The sequence below is a fragment of the Pinus tabuliformis genome, chromosome 7 (assembly GCF_031772625.1).
Source record: "Pinus tabuliformis cultivar Carrire ecotype Pingquan chromosome 7, CPIR1, whole genome shotgun sequence".
Classification (NCBI taxonomy): domain Eukaryota; kingdom Viridiplantae; phylum Streptophyta; class Pinopsida; order Pinales; family Pinaceae; genus Pinus; species Pinus tabuliformis.
This window is the reverse complement of record NC_142293.1, coordinates 841,146,392-841,173,628: the sequence shown is the minus strand read 5'-3', so window position 1 is coordinate 841,173,628 and position 27,237 is coordinate 841,146,392. Positions and strand designations below refer to the sequence as shown.

General features: G+C 40.6%; 1 protein-coding gene across 2 annotated transcripts in view; it reads left to right on the top strand.

Moving 5' to 3' along the window:
* LOC149250243 (protein kinase and Mad3-BUB1-I domain-containing protein) overlaps positions 1-27,237 on the top strand; it is a 214,255-nt gene that overhangs the window by 144,943 nt on the left and 42,075 nt on the right. Inside the window, exons 13-19 of one of the 2 annotated variants that reach the window (XR_016266817.1) lie at positions 15,551-15,654; positions 15,773-15,844; positions 15,995-16,084; positions 16,240-16,397; positions 16,695-16,749; positions 16,933-17,033; positions 17,133-17,165. Coding sequence is in view for 1 of the 2 variants with exons in the window: in XM_089458985.1 (XP_089315111.1) it covers positions 15,551-15,654; positions 15,773-15,844; positions 15,995-16,084; positions 16,240-16,397; positions 16,695-16,749; positions 16,899-17,033; positions 17,133-17,254 (736 nt within the window). In the remaining variant the exon portion in view is untranslated. Of the gene's footprint in view, positions 1-15,550; positions 15,655-15,772; positions 15,845-15,994; positions 16,085-16,239; positions 16,398-16,694; positions 16,750-16,898; positions 17,034-17,132; positions 17,255-27,237 lie in introns of those variants that run through there. The other variant, XM_089458985.1, reaches the window with a different exon arrangement.

Genomic DNA, 27,237 nt, shown 5'->3' with positions numbered 1-27,237 from the left:
GATGCTCTTGGCCCTCGCCATTGCCTCCTCGTACTTTTCGTTCTCAGTCGGGTCAACTGGGATCGCTATCGTGTTCAGGGCGAAGTGCTTGAGACGATTCCTGTCTAGAACGGACAAGATCTTAGCCTTCCAGACTACGAAGTTTGAGGCTTCGTCCAGTCTGTCCTGATCTCTTACTCTATTCACTGCCATTTCGCTGCTCCTCTTTCGACTCTTCCAAGTCGCTCTACTTCCCTCCTAGAAGTTCTCAGTGTGACTCCCTCTGAGCCTCGATTTCCCTCCTGGAAACCGCTCTACCAATGTCGAGATGCCCCCAAACTGATCGTTAGTGCAACTGCACCACTGATCCGGATTTCTTGGCTAGAAATCCTCGACAACAACTCCCTCCTCATTGGTCTTGCCCTGTTAGGTACTATTCTGACCACAATACCCCACCGGCTTCACTCCGCAACTTACCGATAGCCTCCTATGTCCCAGCAAACTGAAGGTTAGAGCCTCTAGGCTTTGCGCAAGCCCTGCACCAACAAAATCCCCACCTCCTGGCCATGGGCGTCAACCTTTCTTGACTGAGAAAGGTGACCGGGCACTGCGTAGGTCAGGTCTGCTCCTCTCTGCCACTGTGTTGATCCTCTTCTCGGCTCGAACTGATGACTCAGGGACTGCGTCATCCCTTCCTTGTTGCTTTTTCGCTATGAACAATTTCTGTCACTCGGGACAACTGTTTCTGCTACTGCTGCTGTGCTTGGCTAATGCCGTCAGTTATCCTGTGATCTACAACCACGCTCCAATACCATGTTGGAATTTTAAGTCTAACTGTTAGAAATTCTTCATGTACTTTGTGATTTATTTCTGCCTACGTGTTCTGTTTAATTAACAAATTATTTACCATGTAAATACTGAAAATAAATACAAGTACATGCTCAACACATTACAGATCATCAACTGAGGGAAAAACAAGCACACAAGTGACACCGTTGTTTTTGGACCAATGTCCCCAGAAAAACCCAATGCGGGAAAACCGATGCAGCTATTTGAGGGTTTTATTATTAAGCAGTTTTAGAATACAATCTGGGTGCCAAATTGGCTCACCCAACAGAGAATTATCTCGACAGTAGTACCTCTTAGTGTGAGACAGATATTCTGGCTGAAACCCTTGATGAACAATCCCATAGCTCTCAACTCCAATTTGCCCCACGAAATCTCCAGCGTCTGCCTCTAGTGACTGCGTCAGCCTCTCTGGCCCTAGCGTCAACCCAGCGTCACCCCAACTCGCCCTGCGTCAGCCTCTGTAGGCACTGCATCAGTGTCTAGAGCCTTTGCGTCACCCAGGCTGGCTCTCTTTGGCACTGCGCAACTCCTGGCTGCCTCTGCGTGGGCCCTGACTAGCTCTGCGTGGCCTCTAGCTGGCTCTGCGTCCCTCTCTCCCAACTTCTGTGTTGATGCTCCTGGTACCCTCTCTACCTATATGCTTTTGTATTCACTGCCCCTCAGCTGCAACTCTGATCAGTCCTTCGATTTTCTCAGCAAGCCCTGTCCCAGAAAATCGAATTCTTGATCAACTCAGTGTGTTTTCCAAGCGACCCTCAAGCCTCCTCTTATACTTTTCTCGTTGACAATTCAACGACTGAGATTAAGTCCCTAATCAACGGCTAAGATTAGATCTGGCTTGATCCATGACTTTTGGACCATTCTATCTCAGTTTTATATTAATTCACATTAATATTTTATTTTCCCTAAATTTAGACTTAGGGACTTCATTAAAAATATTAATTATTTTAATATCTCCCAAAGTGGTTAGATTTTGCCCAAACCATTTCTGGGTATTGGATATCTCATGTGCTTTAGCCTCTTCACCAATTTTCGTGGCTAGAACACATCTGATGCTACCCCAAATCTAAGTTGCACGAAACGGGGAAACCGGTACGAGTTTCCAAAATGAGCACGGGTACGAAACGTGACCCCCCCCACCCCAAATTTTGGAAACGGGGAAACACAATATATATATATATATATATATATATATATATATATATTAGGACATTTAAGAAATATGTGCAATCATAAAGCATATATGATACATTCTAATTTATTACATTATGATTAAATTGTCAATGCATAAACTATAAGTCTCTAAATTTAAATCACATTTACTCAGGAATGATCACATAATGAAAATAGCAATATCCAAAACTAGCCACAAGAAATTTCTAATTTCTTGTCTCGTGCTTGATTGGGAATCTCCTCCTACATAGTCAAACGACCTTAGTGCTCTTGATTAAATACAAGTTCTGTACCCTAGTATCCTACGTGCTCTTGATTATTGGGAGTCTCCCCTGCATAAAGGGCTTGGTTCTCTTGATTAAATACAAGTTCCATACCCTAGTACATGACAAAATCCAATGGAAACATTGCAATCACCCAAATGCCGAAATCCTGAAAAACAGATAAGTCCGCTGGATTTTGAGTGAGATCTAAAATTCTACTTTCTCCATATGAAATCCAATGAGGGCGAAACGACTCTCAAACATCCCGAGTCATTTCATGGTAATGTTAAAAATTTAAGAATTTAACATTACCATGAACTGCATATCAACACTAGGGCCGTAGGCTTGAACATTAGGCTGCCCCACTCAGAAAATCCTCTTTTTTATAACTTGAGAGGCATCCAAAAGATATTTTAGTCGCCCAATAAAAAATTAGAAGCGAAAAAATAACAAAAATACAGGAAAAAGTCAATTTTGAAGAGGAAACTTTGTCGTACAACCTGGAAACGCGTTTCCGGCTGTACTGGCCATGTTTCCTCCTCGAGAAATGGGCCATTACGACCGGAAACGCCTTTCCAGGCCGTATGGTACGAGTTTCCTCGTTTCCGTTTCGTTTCCAGCCGGAAACAGACTCTTCTCCAACGTTTCCTGCAACTTAGCACCAAATCAACAGTAATCAAGGAGCTTCTTTGCTGCAATGATGGTTGCTACAAGAGTCTGGACTCCTTGATTCATGACTAACCTTTTTTGAAGTTGTAAGTAGAGTTGGTCTTCATAATATAAATTTATCATTGATATATTTATTTTTTTCAATGTATATTCTTCATGCTTATAGAGTCAAAAGAGTCAAAAGGAATTTATTATGAGTCAAAAGAAAATGTATTTGAGTCATGTCCCATTTGGACATTTGTAAGAAAAACGAATTTGAATTTTATGTTGTGTTATTAGCCCATAAGATGACCATGTCAACCCTCCTTGGACAAGTCGGCTTGGCCCTTCAGAGTGACACCCCATTCGACCCTCCTGGGCAACTATATATAGAGACAAGTTCAACCACTTTGGAGGACATTCATTCATTAGCATATCATATATCTTCTACACCTAACAAAGGAGAAATAGACCAAGTAGAAGGAGAGTGAAGAGCATGCATGTGTGGAGGAATTTCAATGAGAAAGACTGAATTATCTGAAGTAGTTGCAGACCAATTTTTTGGCCCCTCTTGCTGCAAGTCCGAATTTTAGAGCTTTGACCAAAATTGGAGTAGTTAGACCAACGTTGAGTTTGTTTTTTGGAGGTGACTTGGAGGAGGGTTGGACTTGGTATCTTGGTGGAAGTTTTTTCTTGGTCTTTGTGTCATTTTGATATGATTCTATAAGAGAAGGATTGTTGGGTTTTCCCCTTATGGGTTTTGCCTAGCTTGCTGCCTAATTTTGGTGTCTCTTGTCTCTTTGTTTTTCTTGAAAGAATGAACGTTTGTATAATTGCTTGATGAAGAATACATAAGAAGTAATAAGAAGACATTTAACATTTACAAATAATTATCAAGAAAAGGAATCAAGTATTAGACTACTACGCACTTGTTTTCTCAACAAACATTCCCCCCATAGTTGGAGATTGACAGCAAAGGCATACATTCTATCCTTATCATGCATATCCCTAAGCTCTACCATAAGACATGAGAACTCCTTTATATAGGTCTAGGTTTTGTCGGTATGCTTTAGCTACCTCAAACAATTCCTTGCCACTGATTCTTGATTCCTTGGTCTAAATTGCACATTCAAAGCCTCTTTCAGCTTTGTCCAAGTGTCAATCTTGTCCGTGATTTGACCAACTGCTAAGTCCTCAACTTGGGTCCTCAAATAATGTTTCGTTGTTCCTATGAGATACATGGTTATTGCGTTGAGCTTCATTTCTTCAAAACAACCCTTCATTTGTTCCAGCATTTGTTCCACATCCCAACCAAAGTTTCCAAGCACCTTAACGCTTCTAGTCTTATCATTTGTCTTCAGTTCTTTCAACTTCACCTTCATAGATGATTTGCTTGAACTCTGCCTTATAACTTGCTTCAACACTGCATTGGTATCAGACTGATCTCTTGTTAGTGCCACAAGTGTCTTCACTTGATCTTCTAAGTCCTTCATTCAATCTTGCTGATCATGGGCTTGTCTTACTGCATAATCAAGGGAATAAGAACCTACATTAAGGGCTCCCTTAATTTCCTGAATATCTGCTTGAAGTTTTTCAAAATCCTTCCCATGGCCTTCGATATCGTCTATAATCTGTGCCAAGGTCGATTCAATATCTCAAACCTTCTTAGATAGTGCCACCTGATCCTGGTCCATTGGGTTAGACCTAGTGTTTATGATCGTGACCTACTTATTACAGATGTGACCTTGTCAAGCTCACTTCAACTTCCCACAACTGCGACCTGTACTAAGAACCAATAGCCAAAAACCCCCAAAAACCTGCAAAAAAGACAATTGTCTCTGTAATCTTCCTTTTGCTCTTAGTACTTCCAATACTAGCTGTTGATTTTTGAGTAGCTTTGGAGGTACTCCAAGCCCTAGGGTTCAGGGTTTGGAGGGAAAAGTGCCACAAGAGTCACTTGTGGGCTTAGAACCCAAGGTTGGGGTTTTGCACCCATTATGTTTTGGGCCGAAACCATGGAGCACTTTGGACATGTGATGGATTGAGATGATAGACGGTGGAAAGGACAATCCAATGCTTCAAGAATCGTCGAATTCTCAGTTGTCCTTAGTGAGAAATGAATTTTCGAAGTTATGGACTGGGTTTGCACCATATGAGTTAAGGTCGGCTTGAGTTAAATAAGCCTCTTGACAACTGGACAAGCCCATAGAGGACGTTTTGAGGAGCCCTTGTATGTGTATAAATACAAGGTGAATTGGAGTCAATTTACTCATCCATTTATGCAACATGTCACAAGATAGAAGCTTGTTGGAGAAGGAGAAATACTTCTGTTCTAGGTTGCAACAAGGAAGGCATACTAGTGAGTTTGAAGGGTTTGAGGGTCTTCCGGCACTTCGTTCTTCTTTCAATTGACAGTAGGTCTGGGTATGCTTGCTCTAGAGGACATGCCTTTGATGAGGCCTTTCCTTATGATGATACCTTCACTCTCTTAGCCAACCATTGAACATTTATCACTATGATGGGAGGGCTGTTATGCCAACAGTGGCAACCTCCTTTTCTTGCACGTGTGACTGTAATGGGCCTTAGAACAACCCTCTTTTCCTCGCTTTTCTTCCTTGGTCCTTCGCTTGAGTGGGAGGCTTTTAGGCCTATATTTCTACGCCAAACAAGGTAAGTGGTGGTGATGATATGGTGCTGCTATTATGACCGCAAGGAGGCCCTCTTATCCTCGCACATGTGGCTGCTGATAGCCAAGAAACTGTCTCCTTACCTTCACTGTTCTTTCACTGCACCTTGGAGACCCTTTTAGACTTTCTTCCCTTCACTTTGTCTCGGCTACTTCCTTCACAAATTTCAGAGATGATTGCGTGTGTTTATAGAGGAGTGGACAATCTCTATAAATAGAGGTCTGTCCCTCCTTTTCAGGGCGACTTGACTGTTCATTAGGCCGACTTGACTATTCATTAGGCCGACTTGATTGTTTCATCATAATTCATCTTTTATTCATTATTTCGCTGCATGGAGACTTCATTGAAGCTAGGAGAGGATTTGACTTGACTTGGAGGTGCTCCCATGATCATGTCCATTGACATACATGATGTAACATTCCCTCAAAGGGTCTCATCATAATTACATTTTGACTTTGACTCTCTAGAAGCACTTTAAATTGTGCTTGACCTATTTTCAATGAGCAAGAAACTCATTGACAAATAATATCAAAATAATTTCTCTTTTCTTGAATAAATACAAATATCAAAATTACATTTATGAAGACTTAGCCTCGTTACATTTTCTTCAACAACTATCAGTGCAAACTCTTCCAACTTGGAGGTTAACTCGTCTATCTCTGTCGAAGCTGTTGTCTGCTGCTCCTCTTTCTTCTCCACATCCAAAGCATTTGACCTTCGTCAGGTGCTTTTTCTTCTTTTTGTCTCCCTTTGAGATTTGTCCCTGATTGGGAACCTTCCTTGCCTTTTCCTTACTGGCAAGGGCAACATTCTCTTCCTTGTCAACCTTTAGCCCTTTGCTACTGCTACTAGTAGTACCCTGGACAAGGCTGAGCCTTAGCTCCTCCCGTGTGAAGTCGCTCCAAATACGTTCCCAATATGATAATTTGTCTCATCCAGTAATTCCTCGAACAAATTTTGCCCACTCTCTAGTAAACCCATTCGGAGCTATTCACACAAGTTCACTGTCTTTTGGTTTCTCACCTACAACTGCTAGATCATCTTAGACATTCTGAATTATGGTGAGATAGGGAGTCACTCATTCACCGTTCTGCATCTTGGTCCTCAACTTCTCCTTCAGAATCATTTTTTGTTTGTCAGATGGATCTTGGTATAGCTTTACAAGGACATCCCACATTTCCTTTGCTCTACTCTTTTCTGCAATATGCGGGGCAATATGGTCTCGAACTCCATCGAGGACCATCCTCTTCGCCTTGGCCATATCCTTCCTATACTCATGGAATTGGATTGGGTCTGTCAGTACAACTATGATTGCCGTTACGAACTCCTTCAAGCCATGCTCATCCAAAAAGAATTGCATCCTGACCTTCCAAATACCAAAGTTTGAGGCTCCGTCAAGTCTTTCTCGATCTATGAGACCTGTTGCGGCCATTTCTACAAAACTCAAATAGACTAGAGACTGGATTTGGAAATCTCCTTGTCCTCTTGGCTCAACCTTCCTTTTGCTACTCACACTCCTTAAGGAATGCACAAATCTGCCTTCGAATGTCCTTCTCCGGCTAATACGCTACCTTCAATTGCTCACTGAGACTAATCGCTCAGCCTTTCAGATGTGTACCGGGAATTGGCATGCAAACTGCAATCTTTGTGACTTGAATTGGCTATTTTGGCACACTCGCATTGGCAAATTAATTTGCCTGCTTCGGTCTCTCTGCAATGGGAAATCTGAGATGTCCTCCTAGAACTTGGAGTTGGAAATCCTCTGAGAAATTTTGGCAATCTCCTCTATGTGATTTTCTCTTTTCGCCCCTACGCAGATCTGCAATTGCAACCCTTGCTGGAATTCTTTTGTGCCTAGATTTGCTCAATGAATCAACTGATTTGCTCACTAGAACCCTCTTTCTAGCAAATCCACTGCCTGTTGGAATTCTGCTTTGGGCAAATCGAACATTTCTCGCAATTTGCCTCCAAAAATTGATTTCTGCCCAACAATTTGCACTGCTTGGTTGGCTTGCATAGATCTGGGGAACTTGTGCTCAGATCTCCCTCTGAAATTGCACAATCCTGCTCCTGTCGCTTCTGAGCCTCTGGTCTAATCTTCAAAGCTTTGATACCATGTGAAAAATTCATTATTGCAATAAACTGGAAACTATTCTCCTAATTGTTAGCAGTTTAATTGTTTACAACAATAAATGAATAATTCACAATTGGAATCTTCACCAAAAAATACGCTGCGGAAAATAAAAATGAGGAACTGAGAAATAGATGCACACACAACAAAAAGTCGACACCAATATTTTTGGACTAAAGTATCTGGAAAAACCCTGAAGGGAAAACCGGTGCAACAGATGAGGGTTTATGTTATTGTGCAACAAAATGGTGAGTACAATATCTGGATGCTGAATTGGCAATCCTCTGACAAATAATCTAGCCAAAATAATTAGGAGATTTTTTTTTTCCTCTGGAAAATAATTCGGCTTCCCTCTGGCCTGTTCGCACTACCTTCTGGCTGCTTGCACTACTGGCTTGATGCAAGTCATATGACCTTGGATCTATCTCTAACTGGGCCATCTAGACTTCCTTGCCTCTAGAAAAATTTCTCTCTACCTTCTGGACCGAAATCTGACCTCAGACAACTAAAAGAAATCCTTCCCAGCAACTCGCTCTATTGGACTGGTAAACTCGCGTTGCTTGGACGACTTTTTCTGCAGAAGATTTTGGCCTCCCTTTTCCTGTCTCTCCAATACTAGAAAACTGCTAGGAAACTCTCCAAAATTCTCCTTTGTTCCTCCCTCAATCACTGTTGCTCTCCTTCTGGCTCAAACTCACTTCCTTGCTGAATCACGACAATTGGATAGCTCGATCTGCGAAGGTAACTCTCTCCCTTCTTGTATCTCTCTCCATCCCATCGGGTTGCTTTTATAATCTCTCGTTGGAGCTTCAATGACCATGATTAGATCCTCATCAACGGCTAAGATCATCTTAAACTTGATCCACGTCATTTTCTAGAAGTCTCTTGAGCATAAGTCTATCTCCTTAATTAATTCCCTTTAATTACCACTTTTCCTAAGTTAGACTTAGGAAATATTTAAATGTTGGCTAGGTAATTTAATTAAGGTGTTTCACAAGCTTATCTCGCGAAACCTTTTCTGGGTTTTGGAGATCTTGTGTTACTTAGCCTCTTATACACAAATCGAGACTAGAACACCTGTCCAATAAAACAACAAAAGCACATAAACAAAACCTAGTTATTCATCGTTTCTTCTCTTTTTAGTTGAGATTTGCCTTTTATGGAGGAATTTCTCCATTTTGCCATGTGTTGAGTTCATTATCAGGGAATATGATGCTTTCTTTAGGCATTCAACTTGCCTCTTGACTATTCAAAATAGTTGTGTACCTATGTTGCAAGAAACACTACTTTTAGTGACGTACTATTACCTGGGACGATTTGAAACGGGCTTGAAACGCCACTGGTGGTATGGTACGACGTTTTGTGATTTCGAAATGCCAAATGGTACGACCGATGATGTTTTAGCAAAGTTTCAGCGCAACCGCCCGAGTTTCGGCGACTAGAAAGAAATTAAACTTTTTTTAAGCCTTTTTTGGCCATCTCAACTTGTGGAAAGAGGGCGTGGGCCCCATCTAACACCAACACACACTAATAAACTAATTTTTATGTGGCTGTTAGCCAAATTTAATAAAAAGGATTACAAATGGAATTCTCTAGAAGATGTGAAGAATAGAACTCTCTAGAAACCCTATGAACCTCTTCTTTTCTTTAAAAAGGCACTCCATTCACTCATTTTTCACACATTGTTTTGTAAGAAGAGCTTCCTATACCAGCAACAAGGAGTTTATTTATGTTTTGGGGCATGAGCATCAAGAGGAAGGGCGTGGGCAGCAAGAGGAAGAGCGTGGACAACATCTAGTTGGGTGAGTTTTCATTTCTAGATTTTGCATCATTCATGGCCTCTCAAAGTAGTGTTTCAGGTGCCCCTAAATTGGGTGAGTTTTTCATTTTGTATTATTGTCATTTTGCAGCAATCATGGCTTCTCAAAGTTGTGTTTCAAGTGCCCCTAAATCCACTCAAGCAAGTAGGCAGTAAGAATATCATTCGCTATGGAAGTATGCTACCAAAGTGAAGCAGATGGGTTTTGGTGGTACATGGGAATGGAAGTGCAATTTGTGAAAAAATGAAAATATCTTCAAGGGCTCTTACAGAAGAGTGAAGGCTCACATTTTGCATGAAGAGATAAAGGGTATTGATGTGTGTGCATATACCAAAAATGCAAAGGTGAGGGCTAGATTCAAGAAAGAGAGCGATGATGCTCAAAGGTTGAAGGATCAAAGAAGAAAAATCGGCATGGGCACTACCAATCCTTGCATGTCTGATAGTGTTGAGCCAAGGATTGTTCAGGAAGCAAGAAAGAGGAGGGCACTAGAAGTAGAAGCAGAGTTATCAGAGGCATCAACTCCAATTCAAGACAACAGCTTGGCGAAAATGCTTGATAGTCAAGGGAAAGAAGAAATTGACTCAAGAGTGGCAAGGGCCATCTTTGCTTGTGGCATGCCCTTTAGTGTGGTTTGATCCCCATATTGGTAGGTTTTGGTGAGAGCGATTAATAGAGCTCCTCAAGGTTACAAGGGCCCAAACTATGAAAAAGTCAAAACAATTTTGCTGAAGAAAGAGAGGCAACTTCTTGATGATGTTCTCAAACCAATTCATAGCTCATGGGGTAGTATAGGGGTTTCTATTATCTCAGATGGTTGGACTGATACAAGATGCAGACCTTTGATTAATGTCATTGCATCATCAACAAAAGGAGCCATGTTAATCAAAGTAGAAGATTGTTCAGGTGAGATAAAGGATAGTAAGTTCATTGCTGATATTTTAATTTCTGTTATTGAACAAGTAGGGTCAGAAAATGTGGTGCAAGTTATCACAGATAATGCACCTGTTTGCAAAGTTGCAAGGTGGATTGTTGAGAGTAGATACAATCACATATTTTGGACTCTCTTTGCATTGTCCACAATTTGAATATGATTTTAGAAGAGATTGAGACAAAAATACAATGGATTAAGGAGGTCACAAGGCAAGCTAGGGAGATTATAAAATTCGTCACCAACCACCACCAATCTCAAGCAATATATCGAGAATACTCCAAATGGGAGTTGTTGAAAGTTGCTGAGACACGGTATGCCTCAAACTTCATCATGTTGTGTTGCCTTGTTGATGTTAAAAATGCATTAATGAGTATGGTGGTGGGTCCAACTTGGGCTGAGTGGAGACAAGCAAATTCAGAGAAGGGAAGTATGGTGAGGAGGGTGTTGGTTGATGAAGATTGGTGGAGCAAGATTGATTTCTTGCTCAAGTTCACATCGCCTGCATTTGATCTTCTTCGAGTTGCAGACATAGAGAAACCTTTCATAGGAGAGGTTTATGATGGCATGGATACCATGGGTGAAAAAACCGTGGAAATTATTACCTAGGAGACTCCCACTCTTCTTTTTGTGGATTTTGATTTTGCTGAACAAGTGAGGTCCATTATTGTTACCAGGTGGAATGGCTTCAACACTCCATTGCACACTTTGGCACATGCTCTGAATCCAAAATTTTATGATGAAGAATTCATTGCTGAAAGCAATGGGAAGAGGAAGGCTCCACATAAGGACAAGGAGGTGGCCAATGGAGTGAAGAAAGCCTTTTAGAGGATATTTCCAGCTTCTTTACAAATTGATGTAAGGCAAGAATTTGCCTGTTTTGTTGTTGGATTAGAGGATTTTGCAGACATATCAGCTTTGGATGAGAGGAGGACCATGGACCCAGTTAAGTGGTGGACTTGTCATGGGGCAAGTGGTGTTCATTTGCAAAGTCTTGCCACTCGTATTCTATCACAAGTGGCAAGCTCTTCATTAGCAGAATGAAATTGGAGCACCTACAGTTTCATTCATAGTGTGAAGCACAACAGGTTGGGATCGCAGAAGTTAGAGGATCTTGTATATGTGCATTCAAACCTATGCCTTGTGTCTCGTAGGGATGAAGAATATACAAGCGGACCTCATAAAGAATGGGATGTGGATGCAGAATGTCTAGATTTAGAGCTCTCTCTTTCTGCTCTTGATATTTGTGCTAGTTATGCAAGTGCATTTGGAAGCACTAGTAGAGTTGCCTCTTCTGCTGAACAAAGGAGTTGTATTAGTAATGATCTGTTAATGTAGCCATGATTGTCTCTAGTTCATGTTTTATTTCAGTTTTAGCACATATAGCCTCACATATAAAAGCTGATTTTGGAGTCTTGAATGTAAAGCCTCATCTATAAAGGCTAATTTTGGATATTTGCATCATGTAATCATATGTTGGAGTTAATATAAATTTGGATTTCCTTCTAAAATGTCATTTATATGTCTCATTCTTTCTTTTCTTGCAAAATAATGTGTTATAATTTATTTAATATTGACTATATATATATATATATATATATATATGACGTTTTGGCTACGTTTCCATTTTCCGGGGGTCGCGTTTTGGGCTGTCCCTGTTTCAGAAACTTCTAGACATTTCAGCGTTTTGTGCAACTTAGCTGTGTTCATATAGCCTAGCCACCATTATTTTATTATATTTGTTAGGGTTTTTGCATGGATAATAATATTTTATTCATAAGGTTCTAGCTCCACAACTATATAAAGAGAGCCCCTCTCATTGTAATGTTGTTGATAGTTGAATAAGCTCTTTTACTATCTTGTTTTAACATTGGAGAATTGAAGCTATGATGTAAAAATCTCAAATCACTGTATACAAATGAAACAACATGTTAGAAAATCAGAAAGGCAAAAATATTTTCTTATGTTGATAATTACTTGTGTTATTCTTGTATTCTTATTATCTTCTTTATGTTCTTCTTTTATCTTCTTTTCATCAAGCAATTATCAAATCAAAACATGAAGATCAACAACACCAGATGTAGGCACTCAGCTAGGGCCAAAACCCCTCTCTAGGGGAAAACCTAGTCAAACTCCTCCACTAATCCAATTGAGATGGACCAAGACCTTAGACTTGACCAGAAGGCCTTCTTCCTCCACCAAGTCAGCCTTCCAATATGATTCAACAAACTTAGTAGTCTCTTCTTGTCCAGCAGCTACAACGCAACAACAACCCAAAGTTTTGACCCTCAACATCCAGAATTTTGGTCCTACTATACAGACCCATAATTGCAACCTTCCCAGCAACTTTAAAATTTCGCATCTGTGAGAGTTGAGAGAGAAAACTCTACTTCTTTTTTGCTTGACAAAGACTTCCTTTTCCTTCGTTAGGGTTTTCTTCCTCTTCCTTGAACTTCAAACCCTTCTTCTATCTCTAGCTACTGCCGATCGAACTTGTGGTTGTTGTTCTCCAAATGAGTCGATTTGCTGCTCTTTTATAGTGGATTCTGCCTCCCTAATTAGGCCCGACTTGTCCAGGTTGTGGCCAACTCGGTGGAGGAGGTGATTGACAAAGCCCAAGAAGGGTCTTTTACATTATGGCATAGACAAAGACATTTGACATAAACCCTAGAAGCCTACAATGGAGGATTTGACCTAAGAACCATTGACCCAAGCATGAAACCCATGCTTTAATAAGTCAATTTCTTTTATAATAAAATTTCTTTTTTGTTTTTTTTGACAAATACATTACAACATGACTCAAATACAGTTATGAAGACCGACACTAGTTATATTTTTCAACACATCTTCAATTTCGAGCTTATTGTGGAGAACATAATCCAGGTATTGCTGGTCTAGATTATAAGATCTTATTGATAAGTTACTGTCTGTTTAAAATTCTAATGCAATTAGTTGTTGAAATATTTGAGTGAGGTCGATTTTCTTCGGGAAACTAATTTTTTCTTCTTAAGAAATGCTTTATACTTCAACTTTGTCAGTTCAAGGACATTTTCTGCCAAGGGTTGGGTGAAAATCTTCTTCAATAGAGTGACTCCAGTGTTCTGGAAATTACATTACATCAATTATTTAATTGCTATAGCATGCTTTGTATAGCTTCTAATGGTGTTAAAACAAGTGAATTAACACTAAAAAATATTGCCCTTCAGGACTAAATAACATTGGCACTGATCTTCACTTCCAACCTCATAAAAATTTCACACTTTAAAACCCCTCGCCTGGCTGTAATTTGATTCTAGACAATACACAAAAAATCTCAATTTCTAGATAAATTTCCAGCAAACTCTTTGCCACTTGTTGGCTGTAGGAGATCTGATTTTTACACCATCAAAATATTTTTAATGGCTCTCTTACTTGAGGTTTAAAGATATCTTCTTTAGCCTCTTAGAATTCTGTATTTTATGACCTATTTTTCGCAAGAGTAAATTTGTTTAGAGTAGTAAATACAAAAATTTTCCGCCCCTTTGCATGCTTTAAATCCGAATGGTTATAAATGCAAAAGAGCTGGTTAGTTGCCTTAATTTCCATATCAGCGTTTAATTATATTTACATTTAATTTCCATCTTTTCATAAAACTATTGAACTCCTCATTCTTGCATCCATAGTTTCTATGATGTCACCTCATAATCGGGAAAATATAACCAGACCTTTAGAACAGACCAGATTTGCAGTTGTCAAATCCATTTAACATCTTACTCTTATTGAAGACTTAATTATTTATGGTAGCCCCCCGTTATTACTGATAATCCCTACTCAAGTGTGGGAGTGGGTCATTGAGTTGACATTGGGTGAGCCCTCCAAGTGGCCTTTAGGTTCATATCTAGTGACTTGGAACTTTGGTGCATTTGCAGCTGACTGGATCGGTAACAGGGTGCACATTATTTAGACAAAAGAAGAATGAATTTATTATTGCAATTATGATGGCTGCATTATGTATTTGTCCTGGTCAAGATGCACATAGTGCAAAGTTGGTCTAATCGGTCAATAAGGGTAGCAGCTGCATTTGTTGCAATTATTTCAGGGCAACTGCTATTAGTAGGGCAGGTCTCCCCTCATAAACGAGATGTATAGTGCCGAAGACTAAAGGAGATATGGGTCCAGGCTGTCATTACTTTGCCGGCTGACCATTAGTATTTATATTTATTTATTTTTCTTATAATTATATTGTTCTTCTCTGTTCAAGCTCTCCTCTAGTAATTTAAAATTGCAATTTGCTGTTCCTGTTTTTATGCTAGCGCAGAATGATTTTTAACAGGGCATCTGTTTTGTATTGAGAGTTATCTTTTTCTCAAGGTAGAAATCTCATTGTTTTCACGATATAGGTGTGGTTAAATATCCCATCCCCGTCTTCCTTTTTTTTCGTCTTTCTGTGGGCAAAAATTCATTGCAATTTCTAGCTTTCTTAATTTGATATCCTTTGCCATGTAATAGTTCCAGGGTTAAGATGGATGCGCTATCTTATAATGTTTATTATTAACTGCATATATGTGTCAGTTTGCTCACATGTTAACCTCAAGATACCCTAACAATAGAATTAACATTTCTAAGCGATACATTGCCTGGGCATTCCCCACACACAAACAAAGTGTGGATGGATCCCCTTGCCTCGCTTGTAGAATGCACTTATTTTTATAATTTGGTTCCTTGTAGGACCAATAATTAGCCCCAACACCAGCTCTCTCATCCACGTTTGTGGTTAGTTTGTTTAAATTCCCAGAGATTCTTGGCACTTGAACCATAATGCTTATGCCTGAGCATAAATGCCTGGAAGATGCCATAGGCGACCTTTTAATTAGAATACATCTATTAATGAGGAGATATGTGAAAGAGAATTGGTGGATTTCAAAAGGAGATGAGAACCAAACTTAATTTATTACTACAAAGAGAAGTAAGCTATGAGAACAAAACCTGTGTAAAGCTTTAAGTGCTTCTAGGAGATGAAGTAATACTGTTGCTTTGCAATCAAATCCTTGATGTTGATCTGTACTGTTATCTCTGCATTGTTCTTGAAGGTGGCACTAAGTACCATATAAAAGGATGCTCAGGTGAAGGTGCCTTTGCTCAAGTTTATAGGGCTCATATTGATGGATGCACTGATGACACAGTTGCTTTAAAGGTATTCTTTTATATTTACGTATAATTTCTTTTCAGTGGCTATTTTATCAAGTTTCATGTTTATTCTCATCTACATATTTCTTCTTTCAACAATAATTGCTGAGCATTTTGTTCTATAGATTCAAAGACCTGCTTGCCCTTGGGAATTTTATATGTATCGCCAGCTCGATGAACGCATTGTTACAGACGAAGTATGCATAATTTTCTTCACTTGATGTTTTCGTATGGAATATGAGGAATTCATAAAGGAAATCACAAAGATATCATTTGTTAAAGAATTGCCTTTTTTAGAAATTGTATTATAGCTTCTACTGTTTGACATTACAATTTTCTTGTTTCAGCGGTCAAGTTTTGGATCAGCATGGAAAGTACATTTATATTCTGATTGTAGTATTCTGGTCTGCGACTATTTAGAGCATGGGACTCTCCAGGTAATGTTCTAAATTCACAAATAAATCAAATCTGAATAATGCATATGATTTTGCAAATTCTATCGTCCTTTCGAATTTCAATATATTTTATATTAGATTCTATTATACTGGATGCCATGTTTCTTCTCTGATAATCTGATTTCCTTGCCCTTCAGGATGTTATTAATTCGTATTTGGTAATTGGTCAGTGCATGGATGAGGTATTATGCATTTATTACACTATAGAAATGCTACGTATGTTGGAAACATTGCACTCTGTAGGCCTTATTCATGGCGACGTTAAGCCAGACAACTTGCTCATTCGCTATGTTAGGTAAGTTGTATGAAGTTTGTCTTGGTTTTGAAACAATTATGTCTATGTTTGCTAAACTTTTTAGTTCTCTTCTATATGCAATATGTAAACCCTATTTTGTATATTATTTATAAAAATAACTTATATAAGTAACAATATTATATCTCGTTATGGAAGGTTTTTTTATTTAGAGTGATTTATCAGACATCAATAAATTATTCCACGTCCTAAAAATCCACTGGAGGCTTCTGCATTGCTTGGCTTAATAAAATTTGGGTTTTTGCATGGATTCTTACAAGCTTCTTTCTTCTCTGATAGTAATGACATCTCTGAGGAATGGAGTCCAAGACGAACAGGGCAATGGAAGAATCAGGTGTTTTCTTGTTTACTTTCAGTGCTTTAACAGCTGCTAAATAATGTCCTCTGTTTGCTTGTTTACTTTCAGTGCTTTAGTAGCTGCTAAATAATGTCCTCTGTCGGAAAGTTTTTGCAACTGATGTTTGGTAAATTTTATTTTAACAGGGTCTTTGTTTGATTGACTGGGGAAGAGGTATAGATATGACTCTCTTCCCAAGTGGCACAGAATTCAAGGCAGATAGTAGGACCTCAGGATTCCGATGCATTGAGATGCAGGAAAACAGACCTTGGACATTCCAAGTAAGGAACCTGCATTTTGTTAGTCAAGCCAGTTCAAACAGCTGTTGTAAGGTTTTCATTAATGTTCTTTTTTCTATGAATGCGTTATGCTTCTTTCAGGTGGACACTTATGGACTCTGTTCTATTGTACACATGATGTTGCATGGAAGTTACATGGAGTTAGTTAAGCAAACTGATCCTGCGGGAGATTGCCTTTATCATCCCAAAGCTGCTTTCAAACGGTACTATCTACTGATCTGTAGACTGCTGAATTTATCCTCTAGACAGTTCATCTATCAGATGTTGGTTTGTGGAAAAATTCTTATGTTGTTACTTCCAGTGTATATGCCCTCGTAAAAAAACTAGCTTTTTCCATTAACATGAGATATAAAAATACTAAATAGCCTTTTAAAGTAATATACACTGGAAAATGTTAATACTAACAAACTATACGTTATAACATGCAAAATCCACCCTAGAAAAAGCCTCAATTGAGGAAAAACTCTAGCAGTCAAATGCTCTGTTTTATTACTAATAAGATATTAGTATTACAGTTGTCTGCAGCACAGTCTTCACACACAGATTATTATGTTCTCTAAACAGTTAGATGGACACATTATCAAGGCTTCTCTGTTTTATTTCTCTCAATATAATACAAGTGTCTGCGGTACAGTCTTCAGTGTTCACACCCGGATTATTGTGTGGTCTAAATGATCTAGACAGATACATTATCAAGGCTTCCTGACCATTTACGTGACTGTTATTTCAACCTTTTTCTGGGATTGTTGAGCATACATTGGTAAGAAAGAATTCTCTTTGTCTTGAGAAAATGCTTGGATTGTACAGTTCCCAAATTAGGTGTCCTTTTCTGTCTATCTTCTCTTTTAGTGATGGTTGGAGTTTGAAGACTTGGTTTGCTATGACCCAGGGATCAACCTTGACTTAATCAACCCATTAGACACCTTTTTCAATAAAACAATGAACGACTTAGCCAACTATTACAATCACTTAGCCAACATTACATTGAATGTTGTTAATTCACTTTGCATTGCCGGTTTTTTTTTTTGTTTTTATTTTTTATTTTTTTAGTTTTTTCTTAATCACTTGGAAAAAATCGTAATTTTATTCAACTTGAAACAAGGAACAAAATTACATTCTGTAGATGCTGAAAACATTCAGTCATATAAGCCAAAATTAGATATGATAAAAAAATCCCCTAACTTCTCCTTTTTGCCTTAAATTTTCTATACCTTTCACCAACCCCCAGGGTTGGACTCAGCCTGTACCAGTGCCAATTCATTTCCAGCCGTCTGCAAGGGTACTTTTGTTTGAATCAGATCTGTCAAAAGTATGGGTTCTCTTGATAAGCCCCATGTCCTTTTCGTAATGTGTTTCCTCTTTCTGCTACTTTGATGCTTGGGTCACTACTAATTTGGTACTCTTCTAAATGTGCGTTGTGGTGCCAGACTGAGTCACAATATCCCCTTCTGCTTGATTTCCTTGTTGGGCCTGAGCATCCACATTTGTATGGTTCTTCGTGGTCTCTTCTTCTTATTCTGAAAGATGAGGATCAGATACCTGCCATCCCTTTGGCTTTTGGGCTGGCCTCTTTTTATTTATTTTTGTTTTCTTTTTTGCCTTCAGGTATGAGTTCTACAAGGTTCCTGTTTGAAAGCAAATTCGACATCTGAATGTCGTATTCTTATAATCTAATACCTTTGTCCACTGAATTTTTTTATGTTTCAGTAGGATATGGTTAGGAAGGCCTTTGCTTAGGTCTTGTTACCACTCAAACCAGCAGGGGCCTAAAGGGGTTCCTAAGAGGGCAACTGCTAGGTAAAGGGCAATGGCGGAGGATTAGCCCACCGTCACCACAGCTAAGTCTCCCTGACCTTTACGAACTTTCACCGATGGGAGGAGTCCCGGTAGTGTAGGGATCACTTGTAAGGTATATGTCAATGGATAGGTGAGAAGTGACCCTGAAAACCCTTTCCCAAGGATGGAGTGAAGAATGGAACTTGCTTGCTCTTTAAGCAAGGGATTTGGTCCACTAGGGGTAACGAATGAGGATTGGAGGGTTGAGGGAGAAATGATAGGCTTATAAATGAGGTTCTTAATCTCTATGATCCTTGGGAAACTTGGATTCCCAAATTATCCTCGACAAATAATCATTATTGAGCAGTGGGACCACACGGGGCCAAGTAGACCTAGCCCAGGTTCGAGGATGGAATGCAACAACCAATGATGTTCCTATCCTGGACAAGGTGAGGGGAAAGGACCAAGCAAGAATATTTACTTCAAAAGGTTGAATTGATCCTATTGAGGTTTAGCCTTGGGGATGCCTAGGCAAATTTGATCCTAGAGCTAGGGCTTGGGATTCCCAGAGATTCCTCCAATAGAATTGCCTCAAATTTGGAGGGTGGGGAGGGGACCCACCAACGCAGTAGCTTGCAGGAGATCAAAATTTTTCCTTGGGTCAGTTCCCGGGAAATTGATGCCCTAGGTGCCCGAATGGAGCTAGACCTAGGGAAAAAGGGGAAAATGGTAAAAAATAGGGTTAAAAATAGGGGATATGGAGTCAAGGATGGTGATGAGTAAGAACTTGGTTTCTTGATCAAGGTGGCCCAAAAAGTCAACTTCATCCAATGTTGAGAGAAAGAAAAGAAAGGTGACATTCAAGAATTTGTACTTAAAAGCAAACGATGCAAGCTTATCGAGACACATAATCTCTAGGACATTTCATTCATATAACATTGGCCCATACATTAAATTAGCTAAAACATGCTCAATTCCACATTTCGATTATGCAACAACTAGCCCTAATTTTAGCAGTATGCAACAACAAGAGTATTACCATCAAAATTCACTTACAACCTTATAGATTATATCCAACCTACATTTCGTTTACAAGACGAAGCTCCAAGACAAGATAAATAGCCCAAATCCATATGTCAAAATTCATCTATCTCCAGAAAATATCCTCCAAGGAGAAAATGAGAAATTCTCTATGATTAGAGAGATTCCAAGTCAATTGATGATACAAATGAATGTATCTAACATCAATACATAGCCTCCTAAGGAGTTCGAATTAGCCTATGGGCCTACATTAGCCCCTAATGATAAAATAATGTGCAAATAAAACCCCTATTGGTGACAAGTCCATCAAACTAGCTCACAAGTGTAAAGATAAGCCTCACAAGGGGCCAAATAATAATATGTACATGTCGTGGGGCCCTCCTGTTGATTTTGGGTAGCATTGGATGTGCTCTAGCCCTGGAATTTTGTGGAGGGGCTAGAACACATGAGATCTCCAAAACCCAGAAATTGTTTTGAGAAATTCCACCCAGATGAGGAGTTATTAAAATAATTAATATTTTTAATAGGTTCCTAAGTCTAAACTTAGGAAAATAAAAATATTAATTTGTATTAATAAGAATATGGGTGAGAAACTTCTAAGTGACGAGGATCAAGTCTGTTTTAATCTTAGCTGTTGATTAGGGACTTAATTTTAGCTGTTGATTCATTAACAGGAAAAGTATAAGAGGAGGCTTAAGGGTCAGTTGGAGATACACCAAATGATCAGTTAGTTCGATTTTTCTGGGGCGTGGTTTGTTGAGAAAATTGAACAAGTGATCTGTTGCAGTGAGAGGGGAAGTAGCAGAGAGTTGGATTGGAAAGGAGTTCCAAGCCAATGAGTACCAGGCAGAGAGGCGGCAATAGCATCAGAGAGACAACGCAGAGGCCTACACAACCCAAGAAGGGGCTCACGCAGACCAAGAGAGTTCTTGTAGTGGCAGTGCGAGATAATTGTTGGGAGTTCGAGATTTTGCTGGGAGTTCGATGTTCTAAGCCAGGAGGGCTGAAGTCGAAGCTCCTGTCAGCAAATCGATCCAGTAGAAAAGTGATACAGTCTCCCAGAGGTAAGACGTTGGCCCACACAGAGCAGATTGTGCTGGGATTTTCACAGTGCTTTCCGAATTCAACCATTCAGTGGATCAGTTATGACTTGGAGAACGAGGTAAACCCTCGTATATATTTCTTGTTGCCGAGATTTCTTTGATAGGTTAGCCGGTGTGAGAGGCAACTTGTTGTCCTCAGATTCTGCTTGCTTAATAATACAAACCCTCTATATGCTACACTGGTTTTCTCGCATTGGGTTTTTTCGGGGACGTTTGTCCAAAAATAACGGTGTCCCTTGTGTATTTGTTTTGTTCTATTTTCAGTTCATGATCTGCATGTATGTGTAGTTTGCAATAGTGTTTTCATCGCTGTTTAAATAATTAAATAATTTATCGAATGTAAAAACAAGTAGGAGATGATAAACCATTGATTGCAATAAGATTTTTGATGTGTAGATTCATAAATTTTCATATGGTATCAGAGGATTGTAGATCATAGGAGACTGAAGACACCAATCGGAAGATCCAGAGAATTTGCGGAAGAGAAGCAGCTATCCCGAGTGACAGTGCCATTTCAGAGGCAGAGGAGCATTTGAAGGTGTAACGCAGAGCCAAAAAAATGACGCAGAGGCTCATGCAGTGCCTACATTAGCATTTCGAGCCTACAAAGGGTAACGCAGAACCCAAGAAGAGCTCATGGAGTGACTGCGTCAGCTCTCTGGGCCAGCGCAGAGCTTGAGGGACTCGAATCAGTCAGTTACCAGGGCTGGAGGAGCAAAGCAGATTCGTTCAGTGGAGCTGGTGGGACGCTAATCTGTTGGTGCAGAACAATGTCTGTGGTGGCAGAGCCAAGGTAGAGGGAGTCACTGCCTTGACAGATTTCTAGCCAAAGGAATCTAGATCTGGGTTGCAGCAGCAAAGGAGGATTGGAGAGGAGTGATTCGATATTTGGCCGGAGGATTGTCGTGAAGGAAATCAGGACTCATAGGGCGTCTATAAAGAACTTGTTCTTAGAGGATTTCTAACGCCATAGAAATCCAGATCCGAGGTTTGCTTAGCAATAGGAGAGGGAGAGGAGAACTAATCCTATTTTTTGAGCAGAGATGGCAGTAAATGGACTGAGGGATCAAGAGTCAGGACAGATTCGATGGAGCATCCAATTTTGTCATCTGGAAGATTAGGATCTTGACAATCGTAGATAAACATCGCATCAAGGACTATGCCTTGAAAGTGGTTGCTGTTCTGGTTGACGCTGATCCATTAACAAAGTATGAGGAGGCCCTGGCGAAGGCCAAGTGCATGATCCTATATGGGGTCAAAGATCATGTAGTACCAGACATTGTTGAGAAGGAAACAACAAGGGAAATGTGGGAGGCGCTGACCACCTTGTACCAAGGCACTTCCATCCAACGGAAGATGCTATTAGAAAATCAACTGAGACAGTACCAGATGCAGAAGGGAGAAGAGATCGATCCCTTCGTCCTCAGGTTATAAGGGATTCACGACTAGTTGACTTCCATGGGGTCTACACTAGATCCTGAGTTCATGGTCAGGACTGTCCTGAATGCAGTCATCGAGGATTGGGAGATATTTGTCCAAAGTATCTTGGGCAGAGCGACTCTCCCCAGTTGGGAGGAGATGTGGGTAGCTCTTCTACAAGAAGAGATCAGGAGGTTGACCAAGGTAGTGAGTAGTGACAGAGGAGCCGGGTCAAGGAGGAGGAGGAGGATGCAACTCTCGCATCATCGGGACAACAAGGGCAGCAAAAGAGAAAGAAGAAGGATATTTCCAAGGTCAGATGCTTCAAGTGTGGGGAACTTGGACATTTTGCCACTCAGTGCCCCCAGAAGAAGGGCAAGGAGGAGGCTTTTGAATCGAAGGCTGCTCCAGCGAAAGCTGACAGGGAAGGCGAGGATGACAATTGTGCCATGAGTGCTCATGCGCCTTTGGAGAAGATGTGGGGTGACATGGAGTTGTAGTTGAGAGGACTACATGAGGGGCATGATTCTTGAGGTGCCCAAACTCTTGGATCACATACTGTTACGGGAACCCTTAATGACAGTAGTAGAATGACGAGGGTCAGTTGGTGCAAGGGATGATGGAGCAACAATGGCAGCACTAGAGTGCCAGAGTCTGAAGCAACACAATGGAGGTTGGAATAGTGTGAGAGGCAAAGAGAAGATTGCAACAGCGTGGTATCGGCAGAGGGTCAGCACAGATTAGCAACAGAGGTAGCTTTAGCATCACGAGGTATCCAGGCTGACTAGTATGTCAACTTTTGGGTGGATTTTCAGTTGCTTACTTCTCAACAACTGAGTTGCAGTGCAAAAATTAACAGTGGCAGTGCTATGGGCAGCATGATGCAACATTCTAAGAGGGAGCTGCAGTACAAATGCAGAAGTGACAATGGAAGAGTCATGGGTAGTAGTATAGGATGCAGTAGTGCATTGGATGAAGGGTAGCAGGCCAAGCATCAACAACGCAGAGGACCGATGCAGTGGATCGGTGTAATACTTCTATTGAAAAGTATTGCTAGAGCATATTCCTCGCTAAGAGGGAGTGTTGATTTTGGGTAGCATAGGATGTGCTCTAGCTCTGAAATTTTGTGGAGGGACTAGAACACATGAGATCTCCAAAACCCAAAAATCATTTGGAGAAATTCCACTCGGATGAGGAGTTATTAAAATAATTAATATTTTTAATGGGTTCCTAAGTCTAAACTTAGGAAAAAAAAATATTAATGGGTATTAATAAGAATATGGGTGAGAAACTTCTAAGTGACGAGGATCAAGTATTTTTTAATCTTAGCCGTTGATTAGGGACTTAATCTCGGTCATTGATTCATCAATAGGAAAAGCATAAGAGGAGGCTTGAGGGTCAGTTGGAGATACACCATCAGCCAGTTCGATTTTTTTGGGGCGTGGTTTGCTGAGAAACTCGAACAAGTGATCTGAGTTGCAGTGAAAGGGGCAGTAGTAGAGAGTTGAAACGGAAAGGAGTTCCAAGCCAATGAGTACCAGGCAGAGAGGCAACAATAGCATCAGGGAGACAGCGCAGAGGCCTACACAGCCCAAGAAGGGGCTCACGTAGAGCTGACACAAGCCAAGAGGGTTCTTGCATTGGCAGTGTGAGATAATCGTCGAGAGTTCGAGATTTCGCTGGGAGTTCGATGTTCTGAGCCGGGAGGGCTGAAGTCGAAGCTCCTGTGAGAAAATTTATTCACCAGAGAAGTGACACAGTCTCCTCGAGGCAAGACGCTGGCCCACACAGAGCAGATTGTGCTGGGATTTTCGCAGTGCTTGCTGGAGTCAGCCATTCAATGGATCAGTTGTGACTTGGAGAATGAGGTAAACCCTCGTATGTATTTCTTGCTACCGAGATTTCTCTGATAGGTTAGTTTGTGTGAGAGGCAACCTATTGTACTCAAATTCTGCTTGCTTAATAATGCAAACCCTCTATATGCTGCACCGATTTTCCCACATTGGGTTTTTCCAGGGACGTTTGTCCAAAAATAACGGTGTCCCTTGTGTATTTGTCTCGTTCTATTTTCAGTTCATGATCTGCATGTATGTGTAGTCTGCAATAGTGTTTTCATCGCTGTTTAAATAATTAAATAACTTGTTGAATGTAAAAACAAGTAGGAGATGATAAACCAGTGATTGCAGTATGATTTCTGATGTGTAGATTTAGAAATTTTCTCACCTCCAAAGGCCTAATAATATCCTGAAGTGCCATATTGAGGAATAAATTCCTCGGAATATGATGGACAAGGGGGTCGTCCCTTGTTCTCCAAGTAGTAGATCTGTGGTGCTCCTAGTGTGTCTGAGGGCACATAAATGACCCCATGGGTCTCCATATGAATCGGGGATGCCTGGAGATCCTTTGTAACGGTCCAAGTGGTGGAATGAATGCTACCATGACATCGTACAAGTGTTGGGACACCTGCCAAGAGTGTGGAGCTCTTGTGGGGGCCCGCCGGGCATAGTGTAGCGAGCATATCACCATCATCCCAAAAGTGGATCGCTAGTAGCCTTTGAACATCCATGAAGATCTGTGGAGTGCTATCTGCTATTGTGGAGGCCCATGGCTCTCTATGCACACCCTAGCTGTGCCAATGTAGACCTCTAGGGGTCAGGATCCCATATAGGGAAACCAAACCGAAATGGAAACCACTTGTAACCCTGCATAAGATCCAATACAACCAATCATTAAAATAATCGAGTAAAAGAGCTTACACATCATGGATAGCAAAGTGGGCACTTCATAATGGCATGCCCTTTCGTAGTGGGTTTCAACATGTACTAGTGTCCCCAAGCTCCAAAGGGGGTTAGCCAAGTACCTCATTGGGTGGTTTCAACCCTTAGAGGGGATAGTATGTTCAAGGTACATCCCTCTAATGGGGGTGGCAAGTGACAAATAAGTGAGATGGAAAAGGGGATGAGAGGGGCAGTCTTGGGCCACATCATGGGGCATAGGGGTAGTTAGATAAGGGGAAGCCCACACCTGGGTATGTAATATATAGGAGGGAGCAGTCATGGGACATGAGGTGCCTTGGCTTCGATTTTTCCACCCTTCTTTATATGCCTTTTGCCTTTTATGATTTTTCTTTAATTAATTGCTCGAGGTGCAATGGACAAGAGCATGGTGTGTAAGATATAGCAGTGATTACCCCCTTCAAGGTAGGGCGGTTCATTGCCCTCTAGGGTTAGGTACAATCATGGGTTCTTGAATGATAAAGGAGGCTCATTTAGGGCCTATGGAACCGGGGTGATGGCCATGGATTGGGGTAGAGCTCATGTATTGGATTTTGCCCGTGCTAATTATTTTTGTCCTGACCATCTTTTGTATTTTGTGGTACAATTTCCTGTTAATTGTGGCGAATTATGCTTTTTCTTCTTTTTTTGGTTGCTTCAACCTCCGGGGCATCATTCTAGGCTTGACCCATGGTGGGGTCAAGGGGATAGGGAGGCTAGCCCTATGTGGACCCAGAATGGGAATGTGAGCCCAGGTGGGAGAAATGATGAATGGGGTATAATGAGTGGGAAGAGAGTAATGTATGTGGGTAAAGGAGTGGGACCACGCACCCAAAGTCGGGGTTTCCCAAGTAGTACCACCCTAGAACCAAATGGTCAATAAAGGAGATCCCACGGGACTAAGATTCAAGGGTAACAACCAAAAGAGATCAAGAAGACAAGAGTACAAACTAAGCCCATTCTTTCCGCTAAATCCCCCCATCAATCCATACCCAGAAGTATCCATGATAAACATACCCAATACTCAAATATCAAATGACAAGACATACCTTTAGATTCGGGAGGCCCACGTTCAAACATACGATCAATACAAGTGGGTGAGGGACCACATGGCTGGTTCAGGTGTCGAAGAAATGGCACAAGGAGCTAGCAGGAGGCATCAAGGGGTTGCCGGCTGCCGTCTGAGGCTCATCATTGAGAAAAAATTTCTCCTGGGGATATCACCCACAAAATGGTGGGTAATAGGTCTATCTCTACACTATTTCTGGCAAAAGTAAAGACACCTTTTTCTGTTCTTTCATGGTCCATATTTTTGAATTTTCCCAACATATATCCAATATGCTATGGGACCTTATGGTGCCAAAAAGGAACAAGAAGATTGGGTAGTTTCACCCAAACTGGGATTTTTGAGACTACCATATTTGTAGCATCAACATCCAGGAACCATGGGGTATTGAAGAGCCCTACCGTACCCCAGAACCACATTCCCTCATTTAGGGAAAAATCCAATCTTTTTATGTATCAAATTGAACAATGAAAAATCCTTTGGAACATAAATATATATTGCAGTTAGGGGTCCAAGTGGAGAAAATCCATTGGTGCAATGGCTCAGATCTTGGCCAGAGACCATTGAATTTGCATATAACAACCTTGGATTGAAGCATAGTAAAGAGAGAATTTACCTTTGGAAGATTAACTTCCATATCTGGAGCTTGTTCAGTTTGGTCTATGATATATGGTCCTAGGTTGTTTTGAATCTGATTTGATTGGCTGCGAGTCTAGCTTGCACTACATCCATAAAGGAGACTGATCCAGTGGGGTTTCTAGTTCCTTGGGCTCCACAACATAGCCTCAGATTTAAAATGATGGTGGAGTTTCGAGCAATGCCATTGTCCTACAGCTGGAAAGAATCCTGTAGTAGTTTCCCTTCGAATAACAAGCTTGTAGGTTTTAACCCTGTACAGAAATTACCTGCATACGAATTCTAAAAACAAAAAATAAACAATGGCGAGAGCATAAAACATAAAACAGATATACACAGAGATTTTCCCCTGGATCCCAAAACCAGGACTA